At 41.5% G+C, this 27,622-nt stretch overlaps 1 protein-coding gene across 1 annotated transcript; it reads right to left on the reverse strand.

The window, feature by feature from the left end:
- crhbp (corticotropin releasing hormone binding protein) lies at positions 1 to 27,403 on the reverse strand. Its single transcript, XM_022232863.2, has 8 exons — positions 27,147 to 27,403; positions 14,681 to 14,777; positions 10,909 to 11,066; positions 10,089 to 10,293; positions 7,673 to 7,824; positions 6,845 to 7,055; positions 2,920 to 3,065; positions 1 to 1,542 (listed from the first exon to the last, which is right to left on the reverse strand). Exons 1-7 carry the CDS (start codon positions 27,222 to 27,224, stop codon positions 2,938 to 2,940), a joined length of 1,029 nt encoding a protein of 342 aa, XP_022088555.1. The 5' UTR covers positions 27,225 to 27,403; the 3' UTR covers positions 1 to 1,542; positions 2,920 to 2,937.
- Between the last annotated feature and the right edge of the window lie 219 nt (positions 27,404 to 27,622).

Below are 27,622 nucleotides of genomic sequence, written 5' to 3' on the forward strand. Positions count from 1 at the left end.
TTTAAATTTTGTGTTGCAATTTTTTATTAACCCTTGCTTTTCAAGAAAACAGAGAAAGATGACGTTGCAAAGACGTGGTGAAATTTCTGCACAAGACAAAGAGAAAGATAATCACTTCTATAAAGTATACTGGTCACATTAAATAAGCCTACATTATCAGCGAAAATGCTAGACTGCCTTCAGGCTGGTTTCAAACGTTTAATGACGGACAAACCTAAGTGGAGCTTTTCAAATGTTGATATTTGACTGCCGCTAATTAATAAAGATATTTTTATTCTTGTGGTAATATCCTAGCTAAAAGGACTATCAGCTGAGGCGAGGTCCACTATTGGGCTTGATTTTCTTCAGGTTTCCGGGGACCCCATGTAGAGCAACACCTCGTTGAGAGTGGCAGACACCTGAACGCTATTTGTCGCCATGCACCCACAGGTAGGTGTTGTGGTTTCGTGTTAATAGTGCACATTAGATTAATTACTCACGCTATCCAGTTTGTCAGTGTGACGTCACTGCAGTTTAAACCACGCCCACTGCACATAGAGCTACGCACACGCGCTAGTGTGCGTCCAGCCTCATTTGCTGTTGCTCCACGGAGTTTGTGAAAGAGAAGGAAACCATTTTTAAAATTTCCAGTTTCACCGTGTAGATACAAAGTTTCAGATAAGCTTTTCTTAAAGGACGGCATAACTTCGTGTCTCTACTTATGAATGACGCTAATTTCACTAATTCAATACTTGAAAATCTAAGGTGAAGGCCATATCTGAATCCACTAGCTGGATGCAGCAGGCAACACAAGTCGTAGCCGCAGCCACCAGCTAAAGTGAATTCCACAGCCGCGTGTATTCTTTCCAGCCGCGGCATCATTAATGGCGAGTGGCTTTCGTTTGTAAATTCACTTCGCACGGATTATATTCAGAGTTTTTGTTAACTTCGTGTACTCCCATACTTTTATTGAGGTTTCATATTATTTACAGCATATTTTTTCTCCTTTGAAAAATAAATCTTAATTTATATGTAAAATTCTACACCTGAAAAGCAAGTTTAAACCATTCCTTGGTACGGTCACTGTAATACAATAACACCGAGTGTAATTGAGCAGTATAATGCTTTATCTATGCTTAGTGATATAGTGGCATAGGCCTATCAATATAACAGTGTTTTTACGCATGCAGGAAGCGTATTCAATTTCTTGTTCAATTTTATACAAATAGGTGTAGGCCTTTGGAACTTATGGATTTCAAATTGAAAGGACCCAATTTCCTCATAAAATACACTGGGAATGTATGAACCCTATTTGTCGCACGACTTTATCAATGTCACTTGTGGTTTTATTAAAATGAGGGTTTATGTATTTATTATTCTTGACAATGCGATAGAAAATGTGCTGATCCCCTTGAATTAAAATGAACATTATGTGCCTTGAAATGTTTTGTTCCATAAGCAACGACAGTCCAAGGTGGAGCAGGGAACAGTCAACGATTCCCATGGGATGGACGCTTGGTGTGCAGCGATGCCGGGTAAGTTTTCATCAATGAGCTGAGGAAACTGGAGAATAAAAAGACGCAAGAAATTCGATTACTCGTCACGAATACTGTGATGATCATTCCATCGGAGGCATGAATCTCTCCAGTGGCCCAGTATCGATCCCGTTTGAAGAGAATCGCGAAGCGAGTAGTAGTACCGAGCGCCTCAGTTCATAGACCGCTGAAAGTATCATTCCCACTCGCGGAGAAATCGCAAGCCCACAGAAACGAGAGGTGCGCCTGGGAATATACGCTCCCGTCACAATCAGGAAGCGGGATTCTTGCAATAAGGACGGAAATGACAATCAGCACAAGTTTGTAACTGAGTTACGCGTCTCCTCTGGAGACAGCAATCGCTCTGAAGGTACCGGGGGCTGAAATAACAGCGCGCACATCGCCAGAAATCAAGCTCGTCCCTCGATTAGCTCCCTGATGGCGTAAATTCGGCGCGGATCACGGCTACCTACACCGGGGCCGCTCGAGGGACAGAACGGCCAATGTGGAAAGCGGTACCCGTCTGTCTTTCAGCTGCAATCATATTGTTGCTTTTATGAACGTCGTCTTCTGATTGCATATTACGACAGAGTTATCCGCGAGCCTTACAATTGATACAGAAGCGTTAACCTAATGAATCCTTGGGCCCTTGTTGTATTTCGTACTGCATCCTTGCCGATTATTTTTTGGGTAAGTCGCTGGCCTACTGATTGCTTTTTCAATCCAAACCACCTAGGACAACGGCCCCTTTCATCCCGCTGCCCGAGAAATGTCAGGGACGACGGTATACTATCCTTCAAACTATTTCAATTTCATCTTTCGGATATTTGATTAGATTCCACCAACTACTTATCAAATTATTCCTCCGCGCATGCGAGCACTTAGGTTAAACATTTTAAATTTAGCAAATTTCAAAAATATACTCGTTACCTTGAAATTATGCCCCAAATATTTCATGGACAAGAACCTAGCGTTTCCTACCCCGTTGTATGTATATATAATTTTGAGTCGATCGTTATGGGGGCTTTTTTCTCGCTTCCCCAAATAAAGTGTGATTCTCGGGAAAAACGGAAGGGCGTTGCTGTAACGACAACCAATTATTTAATCAATTTACAATCGGTTGATTTTGGGTGGAAAAGGCTAGAGCATGGATTGCATTAAACATAGGAACCTCAACCTGGAGCGAAAATTAATCCAATGTTGGAAGTATAAATTATTTATGGCGATTCAGCAGGTATTTCCTTCAAACTTATCATATAGCGCAAAAACAATTCCTCTGGAATCCGTCTACAGAACTTTACAGGTTTGCTCTTAAAATAAGCATTTGATTAAAAAAAACAATTAGTTGATTTAATGATAAATAAAAGCTAATCAAGTTATTAAAATAAGCTGAACTCCAGCTCACCTGACAACTTACGACTGTCTAAAACATAGCGCACTCATTCTTCTCGTTGGTCTCCCGCGTAAACGTGAAGGTGATTTTGTTGTCATACTGCCCGCTGGATACCAGCCTAACCACGGACATCTGACACATGAGTGGTATGGTGATGCCTGTAATAGAAGAAATATTGCACGTTTTGAGAGTCCGAAGTTTTGCTATGGAGCAAGTTAATAATCAGAACTGGCTAATCACTGGCACACGAGAAGAAGTGTGGTAGATTATTTTGCTCTCTTCAATGTACTTCGTCTCATCCAAGGACTGAGGAAGACTAACTTTAATGAGTTTCCCTCTCCTCCCAAATTTGGAAAAAAAAGTTGGGAAAGGATTGAAGGATTGACAACAAATTCGGCGAGTTTTTCAACATTGTGCCCCATACAAGTCAAAGTAATTATGCGACCGGAGACTTAAAAATGTAGGGCCTACCCAAATTAGTCGGTCAGTATGCACGCATTTGAATAAACTGAAGAAAAAAATGAGATCGCGGTGTTCACAATGAGAAATTCGAAAAGATCTCTTCCAAATCCCTATAGGCCTACTCTTGACTATGTCTATGCCGTAAGAAAGAGTAGACCAATGTCAACGGAAGAAACATTCTACATGCGATTCACAAACTCTGACAGACCGACGGCGCGCGCTGGTCCTGTTTATGTTTATCGGGAAAACCGAGCAAGAAATAAAGGGAATCGTCCAATCATTTTAGGACAATTACAATGCGAATCCGGGGAAGTAACGGTACAATGGTATCTGATCATTTTGGACACTAAGTTGGTATTGGATAGAAAAGTTCCGTGTGTTCATATGGGCCCTACCCCCCTTGAGATCCGATCGAAATGAGGATGTTGACGTCTCCGATTTTCCATTTCAGCTGTCTGATTCGCTCGCGCATATTACCTGCGCATATTTGATTAACTGATTGGGTGCGGCGAGTCAGCCTTGCGTGGCACAGCTGCATCATCAAATTGCAGAAATGCAAATTTGACAGTAAAAATGGCAACCGCTGGACAACGAGAAGTGAAATCGCGCCATTAAGAAGCGCACTTGCATAATGCAAAGCTTCTGTTGACGTGATCGGTGCCGTTGTTACGGCATGGGCCCTTCAAACCACTTTGCTCGAGGCGACCAGTTGTCAGACAATTTTTGTATTATTTTTGAACCTGGACGGGTCGAATTAAGAGGGACTCCATTCACACTTAAAGGAATTGCGTCGATCAAGCTTGTTGCAACGCAGTTCCCTGAGTAAATCCCTAGTGCCCTGGGTTGCACTATGATCATAGTTTTTCCCTCAACCGCGTCGGGGGATAGACACTGTGTATTTTCCAACATTGGATGCCGTTCTGGTTGCATATTTCGGCCGATGACTGATTGCCACCAGAGCTCTCATAAAGCTTCTGCAAGTAAAGCTTCAGGAACAAAAACCAATTTTCTTTGTGTACACAAAAGCCTAACTAACACTTGCAGGACTGAAGTGGATCCTCACCAAACACACACACACAAAACAGGGGAGCACTTGATTCTCACAATCCTGTACGTGTCAGCCGGCACAATTTCCTCAGAACAGAAAGCCCAGATGAGGCAGACGCATGTCTGCAATCTCGGGGAACAATCAAGCCTCAAACGCAATCGTCTTAACGTAATCAGAGGGTTGTGACCGTACAAAGCGAGCAGGTGAAACGGAACCGAATTCGAATGAGGTAGCGCCTTCGTTTTTAGAAGGGCACAGCAGCGTTTACACGGATTAGCTGCATCTTGTAAGTCGCCCATCCCTGACCCTATACAGCGGGAAATGCTTGGAACCTTCAGCTGCTTTGATCTAATAATCCTATGCATGCCCCGGGCTAAATTTGTCTTACTGTCGGCCATTTGCCTCGAAAATAACAAGCAGAATTATTGACTGGCATGGTGATTGGCCAATTAAGGTTTACCATCGGCGACATTCTGAGACCTCTATGGTGCCATTTTGTTAATAGCCCAAACCGAATGCATCTCCCGTTTACTTCTCTAAGACAAACCCAAAGCGTGAATTTTAAGGACTGACTATTAGAAGCGATTTCTATGATTCGCTGGGGTTGTGCCTGACTGCCTCACCGCAGTTGTTCCGCATCCAGTCAGCCTTAGAAGTTTATGTAATGTTTATAGCCTAAAGATACATTGACCCCTAGGGCATTGCTCCTGTGTACTTTGGAACAAAATTTCGACGCATATACAGCAATAACTGTAGCCTACGTTAATCGCATCAAGGATAAAAGACTGGCCAATCTTCATTTGGATTACTTTGAAAGCCCACCGTAAGGACAGCTTTTATTTTAAATTGCAGTGTTACCCAATTCGACTACCCATCGCCCCAATACACGAGGTTTTTACAGCAAAAGTGAGTATTCAGAAAGCGGCAGGTATATGTTATATTATGTTATGTGCTTGCCACGCTAATAATTGAAGCTGTTGTCTTTCTTTCCCTTGAATAGAACAAAGTAAGGCTACCAATTTAGGCAGGAAGTTAAACAACGCTTCAAATTTATCCAACGGGGAAAAGTTTAACCTGGAAAAAAAACAGAAAAACGGGATTCAAACCACGGACGTCCTCAACACTAACCCACTACCGTGCGCAAGCTAGCTCGACGGCATGCTCCTTTTTCCTTTTCTTTTAGCCTATCGCAACTCAACATAAATATGCGTGCTGAAGCTTCTATATATAATTCAGGGGTATGATGGCAATTTGCCTTAAAAGCCTCGTTTTCCAACAGCAGGGGGAAGTCGGATCAAGTGGTCATGTCGAGAAACCATGATATCAAACATGATATCATGATTAATGCGCGTTCACTTGCAAAGTAACGGCAAAAAAATACATGACTGGTATGTTAGACAGAGAAAAATCAAAATGCACAATGTCAAATCAAAATGTTTTTTGTGCTTGGTTGAGCGTCTGCACACTTTTATTAGTGCAGTTCTTCCCACTGCCTTGCAGCCTTGAGAACTTATGTCAAACAAGGAAAGTGAAGCTAGACAGCTAAAATGACGTTTCGGTGTGCAGTTAACGAGTGCAAAAGCACTGACGTGGAGGATGCCGATTTAACAGCTTGGTTTGTCGGGAAGGGAAGCCTCGGTGTCACTTTGGTATACCGCTTTGATGGAAAGGAAATGAAGACCTTGTATCATAAAAGAAACCATGCACTGAAAACCGTGAGCAATCTTGCCATTCTGTCAAAATTGTTTTGTTTTTGCGATGAGACAAAACGATCTGTTCTTTTTAAAGATGACTCAATATGATAACAATTTTCGAGATCGTGAAGTGGATCACAATACGTTTCTTCCACGCATCGTGATATGGATAGGAGCATAACGTTGGAACAGTCTTCTGACTATACGGATAGAGTATAGGCCTACTGTCCCAAACGTAAATCCGTCTGTTCTCTTCAGAGCCCCACTCATTCACATGTGTGCTATAACTTATTCACATTATAATAATTAATAATAATTTATTCATTTATAAAGCGCAAATTTCATGTAGATATATGTTCAAATGCGCTGTACAATGAAGACATTAAGCGTAGAACAATGAATACATTTAAACATGGTTGAGCCGATGACATACAAGGGCGCCTCGGGCAGCCGCCAAACGACCCACATTCACAAACATCAGTAAAGAGGAGACAGTAAGAAGCAGTTACAGTTTTAGAGGTGGGAGGAAAACCCCAGAGGTATATTCTGGGTAAAACCCACGGAGTCAGGTAGGGACTGAAAACCCTATGCACATTTAGACCGGGCCGGGAATCAAACCCGGGACCACAGAGGTGGAAGACGAGGAAAGAACTACCTTGCCAACCTGACTCCCTGTCATTATCTTTAATAATGGCCAGCACAATGTCAAAACTATCTGCACCGAGACATGTACCTGATGTGCACTGGGCCCTGTTTTGGTAGACCAGGGAGGCTGCTGTTCCAGCCCGTCCGTGGAGCGGGTCCTCGGGGGATGGGTCGGCCACGTCGGGGGTCGCGGGCGCCTTCCCACCGGTGCGACCGCACATCCGCTGCTCCACGTTCATCTTGCCAAACTCCAAGGAGTTTCCCTCCGCAAACTGCACCGTGTCGCTTATGCTCTTGCACTGTTACCGGTAAGCAAGGAACACTGTTTAAACTTAGGGCAGAGAAAGTGGGGGTTTTTCCACCCCATGGAGAGAGAGTTCCCCTGACGGAATACGGATGTATAAAAGACTAAAAGGCCCTTGTAATTTGTAAGCAACACTAACCGACGGTCGCTTTAATATTCATTTGCGGTGGTAACTAGTAAACATATCATGAGCCTGCAAAAGATTCTTGCCGTGAGAACTCTAGCACAGTCTTGCAATGCATAATTGACAAGTGTCACATTGTGACAAACAAATTATCAAACAAATTATCAAACCTTTACGGTAGCACCGGAAATTCTCAGTTGTGTTTACAAGATGGCCAAAATGTAATTAACACAAATGAAATGTTAAGAATGAATAATTATAAATATTATTGTAACAGAAACTCGTATTTCATTCCACCTACCATTTTAGTCAGTAAGTGTACGTTAATGTACATTAAATTAATATCAAATTGTTTTTAAAAAATGTCGTTAATTTCTTTTCAGAAATAATGCACAATCCTTTCAACTCTTTCGCGCATGGTCAGAGGACGTTGATGGCTTTCTTCTGTGCTCCAAAATTACAAGATCAGCTCTATTTTACTGTCTTACCTTCAGCCTAGCTTCATTGGTTTCCCTTCCCACTGCCATGTGCAGGACGTTAATGTAGCCTGGGTAGATAGCAACGAAGGAGCAGTTCTTCTCCTTGCCAAAGTTGCCGAGCGTGAAGGCGCCCGACGACTCCGTACCAAAGATGTTGCAAGCTGGAAACAGGCCGGAGAAGACAGGGTTAGTCCAACGCGGTGACCTCAGGCCGCTATTCAGTTGGAACCCAAGTTGCGGTGGACCATTTGTTCTGTAGCTTCGGCGTGTATTATGACACGCAAGAACGGCGCAAAGTGCACAGCGATAATCCAGTCAAATCAAAACCGGAAAATGGGTACTCACTCCCCGGTGGTTAACCTATATACGCTCAAAAAGAAGTTTAACCGTCCAGCTATCCAATTCGTAGGCAACCACCCTGCAAGGAGTACTGTAATCCGACCTATAAGCCATTAAAAAATTGTCCAGTCCCTCGCTAAAGACCACTAAAGATCTCGGACCAAATCCGATCACCGTGTAAGGGAGACCACTGTGTGGTTGTGAGGTGTTCGATCTGTCCTATTTATGGATGAAGAAACTGTGATAAGATTTGCCAAAGTTTTATGTTGGATCTCTTTTAGCTGTGCCATCATCGGTATTTCCGTTGACCTTTTGTACATCCTGAGGGACAGTTTGTGCCGTTAAACTTCATACGTTGATGTGCACACTACTATACCTGCTTTCGACCACTCACTGGTAGTTACCTAATTAGTTATTGCATCTTTTGAGAAGAACAAAACACATGGAAAAGTGTGTTTGGTCGGAACTATGGCGGTATTTTCCACATAATAATTCACAAATTACATGCGTTACAGCACCAGTCAATTCAATTCAGCCACAAGGAAACCAAAGAATGCGGCATTTCACCCTTTGTTGATACCCCCTGTTTGGATATATCTCCACGCTGAGTGCTCAGCAAATATCAGTCCATCCTATACCTGATCGTAAATAATTGAATCTACTCTTTACTCTTTTCCCCCCACTACAAACAAACACACATGCCGGTTTGTCAAACTCTGTCCCTATATTCGTGGACCGTCCATGTTGGTGTATTGACTGAGTTCGGTGATGTGACCCCGTTGTTTTATTGCCTCTCAATTGTTCTGTTACAGAAAACCTTGACTAAATCTAAACGACAGTTGAACCCAGTCAAATCCGACGGAGCAAGTTTCGAACCTTCCACGAAGCCTGGCAGAAGCACAGTGCTGCCCTGACATTTAAATGTCAAAGTAGCGTTCCTGCTCAGAGCTCATTAGGTTGCTAATTCATCGATCTGGACCAGAAAATCGAGGCGATTAATACTACAGCTGTATTAAAGTGTGAAGTCTTGCTGAACGCAGTGTAAACTTGTTAATCTCTCAGGGAATGCTTTTAACGGGAAATTGGTCAGAAATTATCTGACTGATTCTGGGTGCGTGTAATTGAAAAACGTGTCTTTTGCATAAGCATAGTCTTCATATTGGCGTGTTGTTAAGCCGTCTCCCCTCAGAGCTGTGCCCGTGTCTTTAATTTCACACTCTGTTGGTATATTCTTTTCATTACAGACTACGCATTATTCGCTGGGTCGATATTAACAAATTCCGCACTTCATTTAACACGGGGATAGGTGTGAAGTGTGGTACGCTCAGCTGGAAATTTACAGTTATTTATTCACATATTCAGTTATATCCATGCAGGGCAACACGGTAAGTGCCACATGTACTCTCCTCCCAAACACTGTAGCGATAATCAAACAGAGGAAACAAAACACCAGCGACCGTTCAGCTACAGAACTTTGCAAGCTGATTTTGTGAGCGAGAAAGAAGAATTCGAGAGCTTTTTTCTTTAATTTTTCACGAGCATAACGTGTAATTCGACAACCAGAATTAGAAGCCATTACTGCAGTGGCGCAAAGCTCTTGGACAAGCGATACACGCGCGTTGCTTGCCTCTTCGACCAATAGGGTGTCGTGATTTGCCAAAACGCACGCGCCCGTCAAGCTGAAGAATGAGCTTGCGAGTGTGATGCCACTCGCGTACCCTTAGATTAGTCTATAAACCACACCTTCGAGGAGGGGTTGAAGGCCATGCACGCTTTTCACAAGTATTAAAAACGAGGATGACACTCGGCATAGAAATATTTTTTCTTCGTATACTTTTTAGAAAGGGTAGGGTTTCGAAGAAAATTAGGTACGCTCGAGACAATTACGAAAAACAGATAACCTTTTTACGTTACAGCACAGCGAACATGTAGCCAATTCATTAGAAATATAATCATGGATGCTTAGATATTCAAGTTAGATCAATCGTGTATATTAGGTTTCTTAGATAACTTGTGATTGAGACACGATGTCCACAAAAAAGTGAACAGAAAGTCAGGCAATTTCTAATTTTATTTTTTAACTTACGTGCTTGGAGGGTCTTGTGCTTGAAAAGCAGTCGGAACGACCCGCCGGTGGGCGGTGCTTGGTACGTCAGCATGGCCACGTTCTGAGATGACAGAAGTACACGGCTGCCGGTGCTGCAAACCAAATTGACTCTTTCCTGCAATGGCAAGTCGTGGCCGGTTTCGGTTGGGAAGACGCCCATCTGGAGTGCAACCCCGTCAAAGAACTGTAGAAATAAACACCGTAAAGGAGGCTGAGGGAAACTTAGAATTGGTTGATATCTTGTACAAATCGTAATTTTTTACATCACATGTGATTTTTAAAACCCTGGTCGTAAAAACTGTCGAGTTTGACATATTTTCATATATATACTTATTGATCCGTCGAGATATATCAACATTTAAATTTAATATAGGTATTATGCATGCTCGGCGCTATGAATAAACAATGACTGAAATGAAAACCTCTCTAGGCCTACTGGTTACATTTTGTTTTTAAACAGAAAAATCGTTCTTTCTGAACTTTGAAGTTCAGGTATTTTGAAGTTCAACATCGTGCTTAAAAAAGTAAGCATCTTTTAACTTCGTCTATCGTGAAAGCATTTGCAATTAGAAAGATGACTGACGATTGCCAAATTCGAATCAGAGCTATATGATGTATGTCTGGAGGGCTAAGTTGTTGGGGTTTTTTTTCTTTTTTTTTTTCTTTTCTTCTTCTTCTTCTTTTTTTTTTATTTACATTCCGATTTCCTATGTGATCTCGCTTTCGTTCGAGTGTTTAGATGTTTTAAATGGCAGATATAAGGCAAGATAAAGCTAACCAACCAAAAATAAACACTTACTTCCACAAACGAATCCTCGGCACATGGATAATCATGCTCAATGATCTCCAGTTCGACCACTGCACTAGGTCTGGTCAGAAAGAGCCACGTGCACATCTTTCTTTCAGATGATTGGACAAAGTACTCGCCAGGTTGGCTGATTACGTCATAAGGACACTCTGTAACGGGAGACAAATGGAGCCTATTTGTTTCACGCGGATCCGGATGGCCATCAGTGATCCGACACTGGTTCACTAACACTAGAGCCCACCTAATGGATTACAGCGCGAACCAGCTTTGGGATCACTGATCTCGATTCAGATTCGTGTGAAACAAACAGGCCCGAAGTGCTCACAGTTCATATGGACCAAGTTGTCTGTTTTTGTTTGCCGTTACAAGGAGTAAGCAAAACGTGGTCCACGAGAACTGGGACACTTTTCCGTAAATTGCATGCATGCGTCCTTTTCCAAGATACCGTTATGACGGCATGGCAGCATACCATTATTCCTTATATATTTTGACAAACTTTAATCATTGTTTTTCAACTTATTAGTCAATATTTGCCTGTACCAATCATTTCAACTATAAAGTGATTGCTACTTTGGGAACCATTAACTCAATGGCTGTAAACATAACTTATTCCAGATTTCAGCCTCGCAAACATCCTCAAATCATGTTCATCTTTCAATGTCAGTTTTCAAGTTAAAGGTTTTTTCTTTTTTTACTTCTTCGACTTCCAGTGATTTTTGCTTGTGTCAAAAGGCTTCGATAAAAAAAGTGTGACCTAATGTGAAAATTGGGGAGTGCTAAAAAGGTGACTCTGCAGAGAAATAATTTGGCGTTGAACAGTCTTATTCAGTTTTACGTAAGAAGCTCGTATTTATAACATTAGGGTAAATTTCTACTATAAAACTTGGGGGCCTACGTGGGCAAATTTCGAGCCTAAAAGTACGTTTTCCTTGAGCATTACTTTTGATCTGCATGCGCAATAGATGTGCCCCCGCGTCTTGCTTGGAGAGTGCGGATTCTGGACGTGTCCAGTGCATCTCAAAAACACTAGCTTTTCCCAATAACGTATTGGTATAAATGGAGCAGAAAACTACGTTGTTGGAAGAGAGCGAACGCTCCCGTATGCCGTAAATTAAGCGTACAATTACATCACAAAATACATGTAAGTTAATGGAGCGTCCGGTCGCATGCCACGGATAAACGTGTTGGGAATTTTTCATGGTCAGGTGCCTTTTAGAATATTGGTAGCAGTCACATTGGCGGCACACCATTAGATTAATCTGCGCAAGTGCTCTACAGTTTGCATATTGTTTATAAAGGTGTCGTTGTCATAACAGATATATTTCATTCTTGTTTTTGTCCTTTGCCCCACTTTTTTATAAACATGTTTATTCGAACTCGGGAAGCCATAAAAATTTAGTTCGAGGGTTAACAGTGTGGTTCATCGACGTTTTGGCATTATAGCCGGGTAGGGAAGTATACCATTTACTTTTGAAAAGCGATTGGAAAAAAACAATTGCCACAAAAAGATGCTTCTGTGGAGTTTGAAAGATCCAGAGTATAGCAATAAATATGTGTGCGCAGAAAAAGTGCAAAAAGAGGAACCAAGAGGACAGACTGTAACCTGTATTCACATCTAAACCCACGCTTTTATTGTCGGTATTATATTAAGTCTGAGTCAGTTTCATACACCTTCATTAGTCTGTTTCTTCTTCCTATAGGAATCTGTTTCTACCGTATTTCAGCAGACTTTGTTGGGCGAACCAGACCACGTCCATTTTGTAAAATGCACTTTATTAAACTTTTCCTTGTACGCTAAAACGCCCACCGAATAGCACATTTTACTAACACTGTCTTGTTTGACATACATTAAAACTCCATACTGAAAAAATGGGAGAAGTGCTCAACTCATTTACGACTCAGACACATCCTTGTTGAAGAAAATGATGGCTGTTATTACACCTCATTGAAGTAATAGCTATCAAAGGTCAGCTTGTCTATATGGAGTCCATGCTTTGGCAAGATTTCACACAATAAATGGGGCTCTTCCTTCCTCTATTTTCACAACGTCGACATGACACCAAAATCAGTAAGTGAATTGGTGACAGTGAATGTGGGCGAGTCGGGGGACCCATTTGTTATAATCGTTTCCTACAAATGGGTCGCAATTAGTTCCAAATTGGTCGCGTTTTCTGACTGTTTGGCACGAAGAGCACCGGCCGTGTTCGCCATTATGCATCGCGGCTGGAGCTAATGGAGGAGGCAGTGGCTGACAAGACTGGTCACGGTTGTTAGCCGGGCCGTACAAACTGTCGACAATAACCACCTTATCTGGAAGACTTTTATGTGCACAGCATTCAAAGAACTGTCCGCTCCTGTCCGCTCGTTTGGTACAAGCAAAAATTTGGACGATTTGCAAGTTCCTTTGGAAAGTTGGCGCAAATTAAAGGCAAGATACTGAATTTGCAATTTCTCTGCGTAAACACAACTAGCAGCCATCCGTCTGCAGGCTGTCGTGAAAATGACGCGCTTTTCGTATATGATATTTTTTTCTCAGATTTACAACCGGTACTAGATGAGTTGCACATTCTTGTCTGCTCCCGGGCTGATTTATTGAAACACGAGATGGCAAGTTAACAATCACACATAAAAAGGAATCACAGTAAACCTTCAATGAAGCCGGTATAGCGCATAAAATTAGATGGGCTTCTATAATTTGAACAAACTACGTTTGACACGGGGTAATTTCTTCCAATACAAACTAACTCAGATGAATCAGTCCATACGGTTAACCCAAAATTAAATTACATATAGGCCTACGCTCACAAATAGCAAAGCAAAACGCGACAGAAATCTTGAGTTCTTACGTATTTGGTGTAACAAACAAGATGTACTGTGTGCTACTCTTGCATGTCCACCGTGCAAAGACTACAAAATTAAATAACTCCATAAACGCTGCTACACATTTCGTGACAACAGGAAGATTTTAATGCCCCCCTTTTCGTGCCAAAACGAGGGACAGATGGAAAAGAAAGAGGACTGTTAAGGCTATTTTTACAAAATCAATATCACATAGAATATAAGATTGCTATAAAAAATCAACCCCTTAGTCTTCAGTATAAAAAAATGGAAATTTCAATTCTAATGATGTAAACCCTATGCAATTATTTCAAATGGACATGTACAGTGACCATCTTTCTACATCTTTTCATGGCCCCCACTTTTTTTCAGAAGTTTTTACTTTTATACTTTCCATTTATCTAACGTTTTCTCAATCTCCTTAATTGCGTATATTTCGTGCTTTTTCCTTCTAATGTATGTTTTGAGTTTTTATGATCAATAAAACATAGAAAAAGAAAAAAAGAAAGAGGAATCTGGCTGTAGATGATGTAATTAATCTCACAAAAATCTAACACTAAAATTTCACGGTACGCATATTCTGGTAATTTTTTTGCTTGTGTGTTTGTCTGTCGTATGCCGCAGAATGGCACACACAATGAGCGTGGCTGTACAGGGAAAATGATGTCACCTTTCATACATCAAATAAAATCGCTGGCATACAGGAGGTTATAAGGCCCATTCTATTACCAACCTTCAAAAACATAATGATATTTGTGCAATCTCTGTTTACGCTACCCGGACACGACACCTTAACCAGCCACTTATTAGTGGTGCCAAATGTCAAAGAGCCATGAGACTGCTTCAAATTCCATTTTCAAAAGTTCCCTATATTATACATGAATACGTATATACGTACAAAGCCTCTCCAAATACAGATACCTACCCATTTCTTTGGCACTTGATGAGCTGGTGGTCTTGACAGGTGTCTCCCCTCGACGGAAAACCCTCATGGCCGACTGGTCAAACCCAAAATATCGCTCCTATACCAATTGGAAAAAAATGGCCTACTAGTCAAGAATAATAAAAGGGAAGCAACGAGTCCCCCCTAGCAGTAAGAGCATTACACTCTTTTGGAATTTAATAGTAAATTCAAAATATATATTTAAAATTATGTTGACCTTTCAACTCACAGAGAACATAGTTTAATCCAGGAATTCTTTACCCTTTGGTGTTTTGAAAAAAATTCAGTAAATTAATTAGAAAATACACGTTACATTAATTCGTTAATTTTTTTACTCACACAGCACGCATTAAACCGCTCTGATGACCCGTTGGAAGATCAGTTAATGACCTATATACATGTACATGTATAAAACTATATACATAGTCACAACTCGGCACTCCTTAAGGCAAAATTTCCTTTCACTGTACAACCACAGACGCGCAAAGCATTGAAAACAACTGGCTTGCCTAGTCCTAGTCCGCGGAGGTGTTGAGTGGTCCCCTCCCTAACAATTAATAAATTAAACGGACCGGTAAAGCTGGCTCGATTTTAACGCGCATGATTGTCCCTTTTGTTTGCATCTTGAATATTAAAACTCTACTGTCTACGCCATTAATTTTATCTGCGTGTTACGCTGATAACGAATAATTCATAATCCTTACTCCGTTTAATGTTGTAATTTGTTTTCCCACTAAATGTTCCCGATCACATTTTAGGCAATTAATTTCATATACGTATATACGTACAAAGCCCCTCCAAATACATATGTCATGCATTCTGGAAGAGTCGTATTTCCCCACGCCCTTTAAGAGCGATGGGGACAAGAAAACGATTTTTAATAATTGTTCCATCTCCAGACAGAGATTCGTGTTCAGATGAAGAGTTGTATTTGCTTTTTATATGACAGTGTAATAGGTGCAAGTCTTATTAACATTCCCCCTTCGAAGCTACTTTTAATTTGAGTAATTTTTTTCTCTTTCACTATGCTGTTTCAGGTTATTGAAAAATAATTGAAGCACAAACGGGGTTTTAACCAAACGCACTCAGGGAGCAGCATCATGAGGGCTCAGTAAAAGTACTGCCCTTTGGGTAGAGTTCAATCTCTTCTATGTGAAGTGGTTATTAATTTGTACAGCAAACGCCCCTGCGTAAAAGTAACCTGAAATGCTTCATATGAACCATGCCCCCCACCCCACCCGCGGCCGGGCTTTGCCCCTGCTCCCGCTTCGTGCGTTTGTCTTCCGAAACGCATCTTCCCACCGCCGCAAGCAAGGCGTCATTATTCGGAGGACACGCGCGCTACTGTCTGTACCAACCCCACTCAACGGCAATTTCTTCCACGGCTTCATATTTTGACCCTTTCTCTGCCAGGTATTTTCTTCTTTCCCGCCAGTTACATTTGCCGCATTCGTGACTCTCCGAAGAACAACCAAACAACGACTGAAGGCAAGGGGAGGCGGGGCCGGTGTCAAGCAATTGAAACGACAGCCCCGCTGCCATGGGCAAAGTTAATGTTCAATTACAGGGTGCAATTGCCAAGAATAAAGGTAGTAAAAACTTGAGACAGATTTCCACGTCGATATCTTTTCGCTGAGTTGCCAACGGTCACAAAACATGGGTTCTTTGCGAGTGAACTAAAAAGCTTTGCACATAAAGAGGAGATATTGCCTGCCCATCACGTTAATCACTCCATCTGGACCTTTATGGCCATACATAATACAACAAACGTTCCCGGTGGGAAACGTTAAACGTGCTGCTTAAAAGCCAGCAAAGAGCTTATACAGTTCAAATTGGCCTCCTGAAAACAGGAGAAACTTTTTAGATGAACCGTCAATTTAGAGGACATAGGCCTATACCTATAGGACATAGGCCTATACCTATAGGTATTTTCTTCCTGAATTGACATGAAATGAGGTATCTCTGCTATTTCAAATGTAAGTACAATCAGTGCTCCAAATTCAGTAAACGTGTTTAGTAAGTGGGAAAGAGTGCATTCCCGAAACATTAATTCACTTGATTGGCTGCGGTGCTCTTGGACCAAATCTATTGTGATACAGGAAACATAAAGTCGAAACTATCCCCCACATATGTTTATCGGCGGGGTCACATTGAGAATACGTTCTATCCCGAGTATTCCTCACGGCATCTCACGATGGGCACCAAACAGTGTCAAGGCAGACCACTGCAAACATCAAACATTAGACATTGAGGAATTAATATGCCAAGCGTAAAGAACATTTTCTTTGCCAGAATTGGGTGTAAGGGTTTCCAGCCGAGAAGCCGCATGGGAATTGCGTTGCTTGTGGCTTCGTTGATTTCGCTTTGCGCTTAGGATTACTGGGCGATTTGGTGAGCTGGTCACAGCAACATGTTTTAGGTTACCCGTGTTACACACCGCCTCCACTCACGCAGAGTAATGGTCCGTGTGCAGAACCAACTGAACACTGCAGTTACATCATACAAAGTCACGGCTACGACTAAAATATCACGTTTGCTGATGGAGTCAGATTCTCAAAGCGCAGTTTTACTCCCTGCCGTATAGCGAAGTTGATTCGGTCACAGCTTACCATGGGCAAAGCTGTGGCGATGTTGTCGGCATTGGCGGAACTGTGGTGCGGGGGAAGGCAAACGGGGATAGCAAAGGAAATTTAGGAGACTGCGGTAGTTTATTTCCCTTCCTATATCCAAAGCCCTTCAATTAAGCCCCACAACATTATCCTCTCCTTTCAGAAAGGCGATAAAAAGATAGGCTTATATAAAGAAATTTCAACTCTGCCCTTTGAGTTCCACAGGGAGTCCTACCCCCCCCCCGTCATGATGCTGGCTTTACACCTGGTTATTACCACCTTGGCTACTTCAAACAACTTTCTGTAATGAATGCTGCATCCTCTCGTGATCCACGGTGCTGTCTTTCCATGGCAACCACACGATTGACTTTTACAAGAGCCACCTTAACATTGTGCAAGAGCACCATCTTCGAGTTGATATATTCCTGGGCATCCACCGTCTTTGCAGTGCTCTAAGTTAAGTTACCTCTGATTTCCTAGATCCATAAACATTCTGAGATTATTAAGTGAACACGGAATCCCAGGATTTTGTTTTTTAAGTATTAATCGTCCATCCTCTTTCTCCATGTTCTTTGGCACATTTATACAAAGAGCGATGAAATACTTTAACAACTTCTTCATGAATAAATATAATACCAAACACCCGTACAGCCCTGTCACGTCGACGGAGCATTTCCAAAGAGACGCTGCCAATGAGTGATAAATCGCTACAAGTCTGCAGTGAGTATAGTGTTAGCTAGTTTGATAAGTTGAGCAGTTTTTTTATTCAGATTTGTCGCACACAAACCTTTTGAGTAAGAGAAGTAAATGTCTAAGAAGCAGTGACAATAGAAGCAACATAATATGAATGTTCGCTAATTAACAGTTTTAAAATGCATGTTTTTCACATCATTGTTTTGGCGGATATGTTAAAATAAACAGCCCATAAGTATTTAAAAATTTGCAGTCTTGGATTTTCGTACGTTTTTCTGATTTCATTATGACCCCCAAACCCAAGGAAAAGTCCCACTGGTGTAATATTCCTACACTGCGGTCGTCGATCTTACAATTTCATCACAAATACCATTTACCGCGGAGAAAACGACACGAAAGATCTTGACGTCAAACTATATGAGGCAAATAGGTAGCCTACACTTCAATTTGCGGGCAGTTTCTTCAGCAAACCTAGCCGAGGTCGCGTTTCAAAATCCAAGATGCCTTCCTGTTTGGTAGACTGGCTGACGCCAAAACAGACTACCCGAATGTGGCACGGACTCGGCGCGCAACAGAGGTAAGCCGAGATACATGTGAACCGTCAGTCACATCGACTCGCGGCGAAAAAAAAAACCACAGAGGAAAACTTTCCGAATCGTGCAGCGGCTTGAATTTACAGTAATCAAATTGACATTTCTGCAGATACAGATTGACCTACGTCTCGGTAAACATTGTAGTCTCGAGGAGGGTCGATTCTGTCAGCTGAGCTTAAGATAAATTCCACCTTATTTCCCAGTGTGAAACAAACTCCGTTCTTCAGCACTGGTGCAAGTATCTTGCGGAACTGAAGGCATTCAAAATGGAATGGGTGGTGTTTCTGCGGCTAGAAAACTACAGGTGCTGGTCACAGATTCCTTGGTAACAGTGTTTTCCCCGCTGTTGTGGCCTCGCATCAAACTCTAAGTCAACGACATTATCAGACATATTTAAATTTTATCACCCACGAAGTAACCGATGAAAGGATTCAAATTAATGAAGTAGGCCTACATGAATAAAAGAATAGGCTGAGTCTGCCTGACAGAAGTGATAAATTAGACTTCATTTTCAAAAGCTAATTGTCCCGCATGACATACTTCGCAGACGTTTACTTTACAGAATATGATGAAACAAAAGGAAGGATTGAACATTAGAATGAAACAGAAAAGACTTAATATTAACAGCTTGATGCTTCGGATGAAGTAGTTTTCACATGGGTTTCATCTGTGTGCGTCCGTTCTCTTTCATTACATTCTGTACTACTGAGTAATTGTAGCTTGTACGTGTTGGTTTATTAGGTTGAATGAAGAAACGAAGTGTGATTTAATAAAAACATAATGATGATAATAATAAGCTCAATTTAAAGTTTCCTTGATGCACATTAATCATTTTGAGTTCCAATCTGGAGAAAAATCTTAAATTTGTATAGCACATCCTCAAGCATTACACTTCATGGATTCAGAGTGGATGAACAAACTTTTTTAGCATTTCGTCCTGACTGGTAAGTCCTCTTTTGCCTGTTAAGTAGATATCGACATCCCATTGAAATACTTGACTCTTTCTGGAACAAAATCCATTAGATTCACCTTCAAGGTGGAAGCAAACTTGTTTGCAGCATGCACTTTCCTTCAAGGAGAAACTTCGATCATAGTTCCCTCCATAAAACGACGAAGATGTGCTTTATCCATGGACCACGGTGGATTATCCACGTACCGAGCGAGCCCCTGAAAATGCGTCAAAGATAAATCCCGCAGCAAGTGGGCTTGTAGCTACGCTCCAAGAGTTTGCTTTAAATCCGGAGTCCGATTTCGCGCGTAAAGTCTCGATCTTCTTACACGCAGAACGCGGGAGGGTTGCCTTTAATATTTCAACGGATATACAATCAACGATTTAAAACCGAAGTTTTTAAACACTTTGCTCCTCCATCTATCGAGGATCTCTTTCGAAAGTCTTTCTCCATTAGGGACCTTCTTCTGGCATTAGATCACAAGTACATGTATAACCGACAGCCTCGGGGTCTAAGGCACATTCAACGTCCTGTATATCCCTGGTGTATTAATAAGAATCTTAGCTCGGGGAGCGGGAAACCAAATCCCAAAATCCCGTCGCTTAAAACGAAAAACCGAAAAGTCGCAGCATTAGGTTGTGAAGCTCGTAGTAGGTCTCATTTCTCCGTGTTGATGGCCGGGTATGTATTTCTTTAATGCCCACAGTGTAACGGTCGCTGAAATCCCCCTCCGAAAAAAACAAATGAATAAATAAATAAAACGAAGGGTGCAGAAACTGTCCAAGTTTGTGACTTTAGTACTGCAAACCGCTTTGCCATTGATGCCGATCGCCTCCAGGTTTAATTGGGGGACGCTGGCCTGCAAATTGCCGGCGCAAGTTATGACCTCAATCGCGACATCATGACGCGTCTAAAAAAAACGGGAATGTTCCTCCATCGCCGATCGACGCTCTGGTCACGTGATCATAAAGTCAACTGAGATTTAAACAGTTGAGGCCTGCTGTCTTGAGGAGACTGCTTTAAACTAAATCGAATATTTTGTAACTCTCAGCAAGGTATCCAGTAAACCACTTCAAGCCACTGACAAATACGCCAAACGTCAATGCGGCCCCTTATGTCCATATAGGCAGGGCTTTTATTTTTTTTGTTGTTGGTTTGCTCGTTTTTGTTTTGATTTTTCCCTGCATGCTCTTAATTTGTCAACTCACGATTTTTAATGGTTTGGTTGATTGATCGCTCTTATGAACCCAAGTGATTATGCGCATTTTGCTAAGTAAATGCAGTGCACTGGTAGGGACTCGTATACACATCCAGTGGTAATCGTGGATACCTTCTGTTCCCCTATGAAATTATTTACCCCAATCTATCCAACCATCCACCCCCCACCCTCACACAGAGTGCACGCAAGTTCGCTTATGCGTGAATTCGTTAAGTCATACACAGCAATCATTCGAGTTGCAACTTCGCAGATGTTCCTTCATCCGCAAAGCATGAACCCGACAAAAACTCTTAGGACTGTGTGTCTTTCTGTCCGGTTTCTCTGAACAAGAGGGGTGGGAAAGCTGTGTGAAACTTAACATTCCTGCTGTAAATTCAACGACTCATGTTAAGTTGTCAGCTGTGGCATCAGTTTGACACTGTGCATGTGGCTTCCTTCAGATCGGTTCGAACTTCTGGCGAATACGAGAGGGAGGCGAATTCGACGTGTGCAGCGAAATTGGCTCAGTTGAAATGTGCCGCGCGAATATTTAATCTGACGTCACAAAATCGTGTTCGTATGAACGGGCCTTTACAGTATGCTTGCTCCGTCCACACTGGTCTTTACCGATCGATGTAGCTTCCCTTGAAAAAAATGCAAAGCCGGCTAGAAAACTTAAAGAGCCCGACAGCCAAGCACTGTCAATGCCATGTTTGAAAGGGCGCCAGCTTGTGTTTGACCGTAGTTCCGCTGAGTCTACACAACGGAAAGCATAAAGCGGGTAATATCATTGAAAGGTTGCACACGTTCGAAATTGCCAACCATTTTTCAGACAATGTAGTCAATAGAGTCCATACCCCCGGGCCCGTTGACATGAAGAATTAGGGATGTGTGGGATTTGATTGGCACCTTTGTGTGCAGAAAGCCGGAACCCTTCATCGGGGCCATCATTTAATAAAAAAGGAAAAATAGTGCAAGCAAATAATAGAGGTGACATGAACTGGGAGAGAGAGTAAACCCTTTAAGAAGAAAAAATTTGCGGACCGCTAACTTCATTATCTTTACCTTGGTGCACCTTGGTGTGATAAAAAGGTTCGGCTGAATTTAAATTGTATAAGCGCGTTAGTGCCATCGCCTTTTTTGTGCTCACGATGTTTATTTTTCATCGTCCTGGTGATTATTTTTGTTCTTGGGAACTTTACATAACAACGTTTGGTAGCGGGCCTTGTCTTATTTTATATACAATAACAGTTTCAAGCCTGATAAAAATAAATCCGGGACCCTGTTCCACGAAGAGCATAGAACATGCAATTCTTTTTTTGAATAACATTCGGTTTTTCTGCTTTTTATGTTTTCAAGAATGTAGAGAAGCTCTTGAAAATATGAAATAGCGTGCTCTCGGCAAACAGGAGGTAAAGACGAGATAAGTGTAAAAGACAGGAGAAAAAAGTTTGGGTTAGTTATTAAATAAGGACTTCAAGTGGCACTTTTCCTTGCAAACTTTGCTCAAGACGCACGTGGTTGATTATTGTTGAAACTTTTTAGTCAAATATTTAACTTTGCGTTAATTTGTGATCCATAGCCGCGCACAGGCCTTCGTTAATGAAAGGTATTTATAATTTAGACGTCACTATTCAGGCCCACGTTTCTCACTCAACGGGTATTGCGAGTTTCGTGCCCAAACTGTTGATAAACCTCCCCGGCAGCGTACACCTGCACCCCAGGGGAGACTGGTGAATGTACTATTAATGTTTGGAGCCCGTCTAAAAATCCTTGTCCGTGACGAGTGTGAAAATGAACACCCCGCGTTAAGACGTGTTAAATTGCAATTTCCAGTAAAAAAAATTAAATCCATCGTTGTTTTTAAAAGCAAAAGTTTTTGTGGGCTTTCCTTCGAGACTTACATTAATGCACAGTAAAGTAGTTTATCTCACTTTCAAATAACAACTACCATAGCGATCGTTAAAATTTTTCCCTCACATTTATCTTATTGTTTAAACTTAAAACTAGAGGTAGAGGACCATAATTCATGATTTACTCTGTATTCTCTTTGTGCTTTCAAATAGGATCCCTTTGTGACAACTAGTAACAGTCGTGTGTTGTCATAACAGCCCCATTCCACATACATAACCATTAAGATTTGCTATTTGATTATACAAGTGGGACAGACTGCGCGTCACAGCATTGGATGAAAAAGTTAGAAACTCACTTTATTCATGCGTGCTGAAATTACGAACTTGTTTGCACACAGTCTACACAAAAAGGCGATTTATCAGGCGCGTGGTTTTGTTTTTACTTCGATTGCCCTACTTTCGATGGACTAGAGCGGCAATTTAGCCCATCACCCGCAGTAGATCCACCAGGGCACATAATCAATTAACAAATCACCTCCCTGACCCGTATCAATTTTTCAGATAAGATCTTTAATTCTCAGGAAAATGGGGACGGGAGCAATCCTTTCCTCCCTGATACCTAGTATTTTAACCAACAAACAAATGTGAAGTGTTTTAAAGAGTGACTTCAAAGCACTGTTAAATAAAAACACTATTTTAAAGGTATACTTTACTGCCGTTAGTTTTTTCGTGCTGATGTGTATTCCATATTCACGAGCAAAGGAAAGAAACCTTGATGTTACATTTTTTGTACACAACAACTACAGATTTTTTTTCCAATATATTTTATTGGCCTGATGTTCTGTTCTTTAGCGACTCAAAGCAATAAGCCAGTGAACAACCCTTTCTCAGAAATGTATCACCAAGTAAATGTTGAGTTTACAATTTGAACAGAGAAACCTATGCATTCACTCTCTCCTGAATGGAATCATAGACTGGTCCCATCTCGTACGTATAGTCTCTAGACGTCTTATAGACGTCCTCAGAAGGTAGGGACTAGTAGCGGCCGCGGGTCGTTAATCCGCAAGAATCCTGCCAGGTGTAAACTAAGGGAACAATGCCCGCTTAGTGCGTGAATCAAGAAGAAGCTGATAGTATAGTCTTCTTCGTTGCCGAAAATAACTTCATCATAAATGGTTAATTTATCTAGAATTTAACACAATAACCACTGATTTGAAATAAATTGCCGTAAAATGATTTATCGATGATAATCATTGAAAAATAAATTACAACACTGTGATCAACAGAGGCTTAGCAATACTTGTGCTTTATTCGCCTCCCCGCTGAAACATATTTCATGTAATGGCATTGATATTGGCCAGACAAAAACTTAAATATTCAGCATCCAAACTGACAGGGCTAATCACACACGTTAAACCACAGCTTGCTACCGGTCCCTATATAAAAGGGAGAGGCCAGTCCAAATGAAATCACAGCAACAATGCCCTCATTTGTTCAGAATGGCCTAGACAATTTGAATGTTTAAAAACTGCACTTTTCAATACATTTAACTTGAAAGGAATGTCAAGTAGTTTTTATACATTGGAAAAGTATAAAATTGCAGAAAAAAATATTTCTACGAAAAATTTATTTACGTTAGCGAAAGAAACTTTTAAGGATTAATTAATGTGTTCACACTTAAATACCTGTTAACATGATTTTTACCTGGAAACATAAATAATTGTGCGAATTGCTATATGAATGTTATTTGGCTAACCTTGTTGAAAGGCTGACTGTTTTAAAATGTGTTTTGATCATGCTTTTTTAACCTAAGAGTGCTCTTGCTGTAATGCCATTTCAGCAAACACTGTTCACATAGGGTTTTCAATCAAAACAGTATCGTGATCGAACATTATTTTTCACACTGTCAGTCAGGAAACTTTGGCAACTGCGAACCACCGCCAAGAAAACAAACTTAAAGACAGCAAAATATCAAACGTTTCTTGGAAAATTAATTTTGGTTCTGTAAAAGCTGTGGTTTTTCTTCCCAATAACACCTTTGATCGTAAATATGCCAGTAACCTTATGGTATGATTCGGTTTGAATTTTCCAAGCCCATTTCGGCACTTCATTACATACACTGAGTGTTTTCGGGGGGGGCTAACGAGAATACTACAAATTGAAAGAGAGTGTTTAGTATAATAATGCAGTGTGTAAAAGTATAAAGAGACACTTAAAGAACAAGAGTAACTTCAGCTCTTTATTTCAGGTCGTTTTTAGCCCCACCGTACACCCCTCAACCCCTTGCCCCCTCGTCTGTGTGTGCTGCACGAAGAGCGAGTAATTTTTGATGGGTCTCCTATCTGCCTTGAGCAGAGGCATCCCTCATCGATCGGAAAGAGTCATATTGGCAGGGAGTGTTGGCTTTCGTTGGTAGCTAAGCCAGTGAAGAGCATCACCATAGGTGCCTTTGTTGCTAGGAGAATTGTGCCCTCTCTCCGTCGCGCTCGCGACTCATAGTGCTAAACTCTCTGGTTTCAACAAGCATCCTTTGTTAAATGTTTTTCGAAGCCGATCATACGGTCCGTAGGCCCAGGAATTCTCCTGTGTCGCATGAAAACTACAGACTGCAAGGTTCTGATCTGGGCCTGTACAAGAACTGGACGATTTAGGTCATTTACTTCTTCGTAGAAGGAATTCGGTAAACGTTAAGAATTCTAATATTTTGGGTAGTTGAAAACCCGCTTCTTTTTGCCTGCACAGTCTTCTGGCTGACTGACATTTAAGGGCGACGGGTGGTGATTCCTTATAGTACAAGGAGTAAATTAGAACAAGCAGTACATTTGGTCAGCACAAATCCCAGAGGAATATTCTGTCTGAATTAATAACCAACTGAGTGGCTTTGTCCTGTTCTGAATCGATTCAAATGATTTTTTTCTTAAATGTCAGCAAAAAGCCAAACAACCACTTTTAGACTGGTTTACCACATAATCGATATTTGAGATTTAAAAATGAATGACGAGTTGCATTTAGCAGTGACCAGTGACCGAACCGTGTGGGACCGTAGACATTTGCCGATGATAACTCCGAGACCATGAAGGTGGGCAGCACAGAAATGCCTGTTTGTACGCCTTGAAAAGAAATCGTTAATTCGTGGCACAGCCGCTTAAAGACCTTTTCTCAACGTTCGGCAGTTCATTGATTCGGGCAGAAGAGGTGTACTCTCTGAGTTTGTGTACTTTGTCATTTGCCGTTTCCCGAGTGTGTTTGCACTGGCAGACCGTCAGAACACTAATAACTTCTGCTGGGGCCGCGGCTGCGGAGCTGGCGGCAAACAAAATAGTACGCCATGCACGACTTTTGAGAATTTGAAAAGTTGACCACGCCAAAAAGGCAATAATTGCAAATCAATAGACGTATAAGACTGTCCCATTGTTCACAAAATATGATGGCCTAAGCTTTAAGTGGAATGCAGTATTAAAGCATGTTACGTCGGATTTTACAGAGCGCCTAATACGATCACTTTCGGAAAATGACTTGCATCCAAAATGTGTTCACGGGGTAACTTCCTGCAGCATTTATGCATAGGCGGAAGACATGGTGCAAACAAATGCAAGGAACAGTGATATAAATCAAAGTGTAAGACCCCAAAGAATACGAACAATTGACAAAAATCCCACAAAAAAGCCACCAAATCGCATGCCGTCGTTAGGCTAATCGTCAAAATATTTCTTGGATTATAATAGCTTCGCTCTTAAAACTAGGATCTGTATGGGCCCTTGAATTTTATGCCAGCTTATATTTTGCAAAATGTTGAGCTTTACAGCAGGCTTTGGTCAGTTGTGCCTGCTGTATACGTTACCTCAAGTAATAATCCTGCCCACTAAATGGACTGGGAGGGGTTTGACTGCCAGATCAGCAGAAAGATGATGAGTTTTTATGCCCACTTGAACTTTGATATAGAAACATGAAGCTAGAATTAATTTTCTCACCCATTTATTTGAAGGAGAGGAGGTGGTTGAACGTTCAAGTTTAAATATCGTATTTTTTCAAATTGTGGCTTAATTTGGCTTAATTTCTTGGAATAGATCCGAAATAGTTGGTTGCCCACTGTTGAGTCCTAAGTTGCGGCTCACCCGCTAAGTCGTTGGTAACCTTTCGAATAGTAGTCCCAACGTCACTTAGGCTCCAAATAGAGTTCAGTGTGCTTTTAAGTCACACAGATTTGATGAGTTTGAGAATTATGAAGTTATCATTCGTGTATCCCTCCCTTGATAAGCTATAATATTACAATAACTGTACTGACTACGGCCAATATGTTCTCGTTAAACAAATTGGTCTAGACGGGATAAGCCCCATATTAGCTGAAAAATATACACAGAGCATTAAAATACCTCTTCAATAACATGATTATTTCGACACGCGACGACAGTACTCTTTAAGATTGTAAGACCATGGTGACAGAAAAAACAGCTCATCTGTGTCCCTAAAGGATGGCAACTTAATGTTCATCGCTCTTAACTGGCCGAACAAACAGTCGAAAAATGGACTAAGAAGGGAAAGCAGCACTCACCGGCGCCGGAGCGGCCACGGCAATCTTCAGTAGACACAGGATGGCCAGAGAAAAGCCAGGGCCACCGGATCTAGTCATGATGAGATGGCAGACCACACCAAGAGAAAGGAAAAAGAAAAGAGGAACTAACACGCTGGAGGAGCAGATGGTCAGCGGCCAATGAATTTGATGTACAGAGGCGACTGGTGCTTTTTAGCGGGAGATTCTGAAGGAGACAAGACTGCTGAGATCTCTTCTGCGCAGCTGGCACTAACACGATGCCTTTTATCCGATGGGCTCTTGTGGCCGTGGGTGAGGTATGACGTCACTGGGCCATCTCTATCACTGATTGGCTTACACGAAAAAAAGGATTACCGGTAGAACTAAAACCATAAAGATTCGAGGACTGGACTATCGTACTATCATAATATTTTTTCTCCGATACATATCTGTATGGTACTTTGATTTACGTTGTGATTGATGCAATGTCTTAACTA

This window comes from Acanthaster planci, linkage group LG08, assembly GCF_054643075.1.
Source record: "Acanthaster planci isolate LZ-2023a linkage group LG08, COTS_SCS, whole genome shotgun sequence".
Taxonomy (NCBI): domain Eukaryota; kingdom Metazoa; phylum Echinodermata; class Asteroidea; order Valvatida; family Acanthasteridae; genus Acanthaster; species Acanthaster planci.

Excerpts from the sequence above, each read along its gene's own strand:
- crhbp (XM_022232863.2), bottom strand. The coding sequence starts at position 27,224 with ATGACTAGATCCGGTGGCCCTGGCTTTTCTCTGGCCATCCTGTGTCTA. Across the intron at positions 7,825-10,088 it reads GCACAAGACCCTCCAAGCAC|CTTGCAACATCTTTGGTACG; the intron begins GTAAGTTAAAAA and ends GCCTGTTTCCAG. Across the intron at positions 7,056-7,672 it reads CCAATGAAGCTAGGCTGAAG|TGCAAGAGCATAAGCGACAC; the intron begins GTAAGACAGTAA and ends TACCGGTAACAG.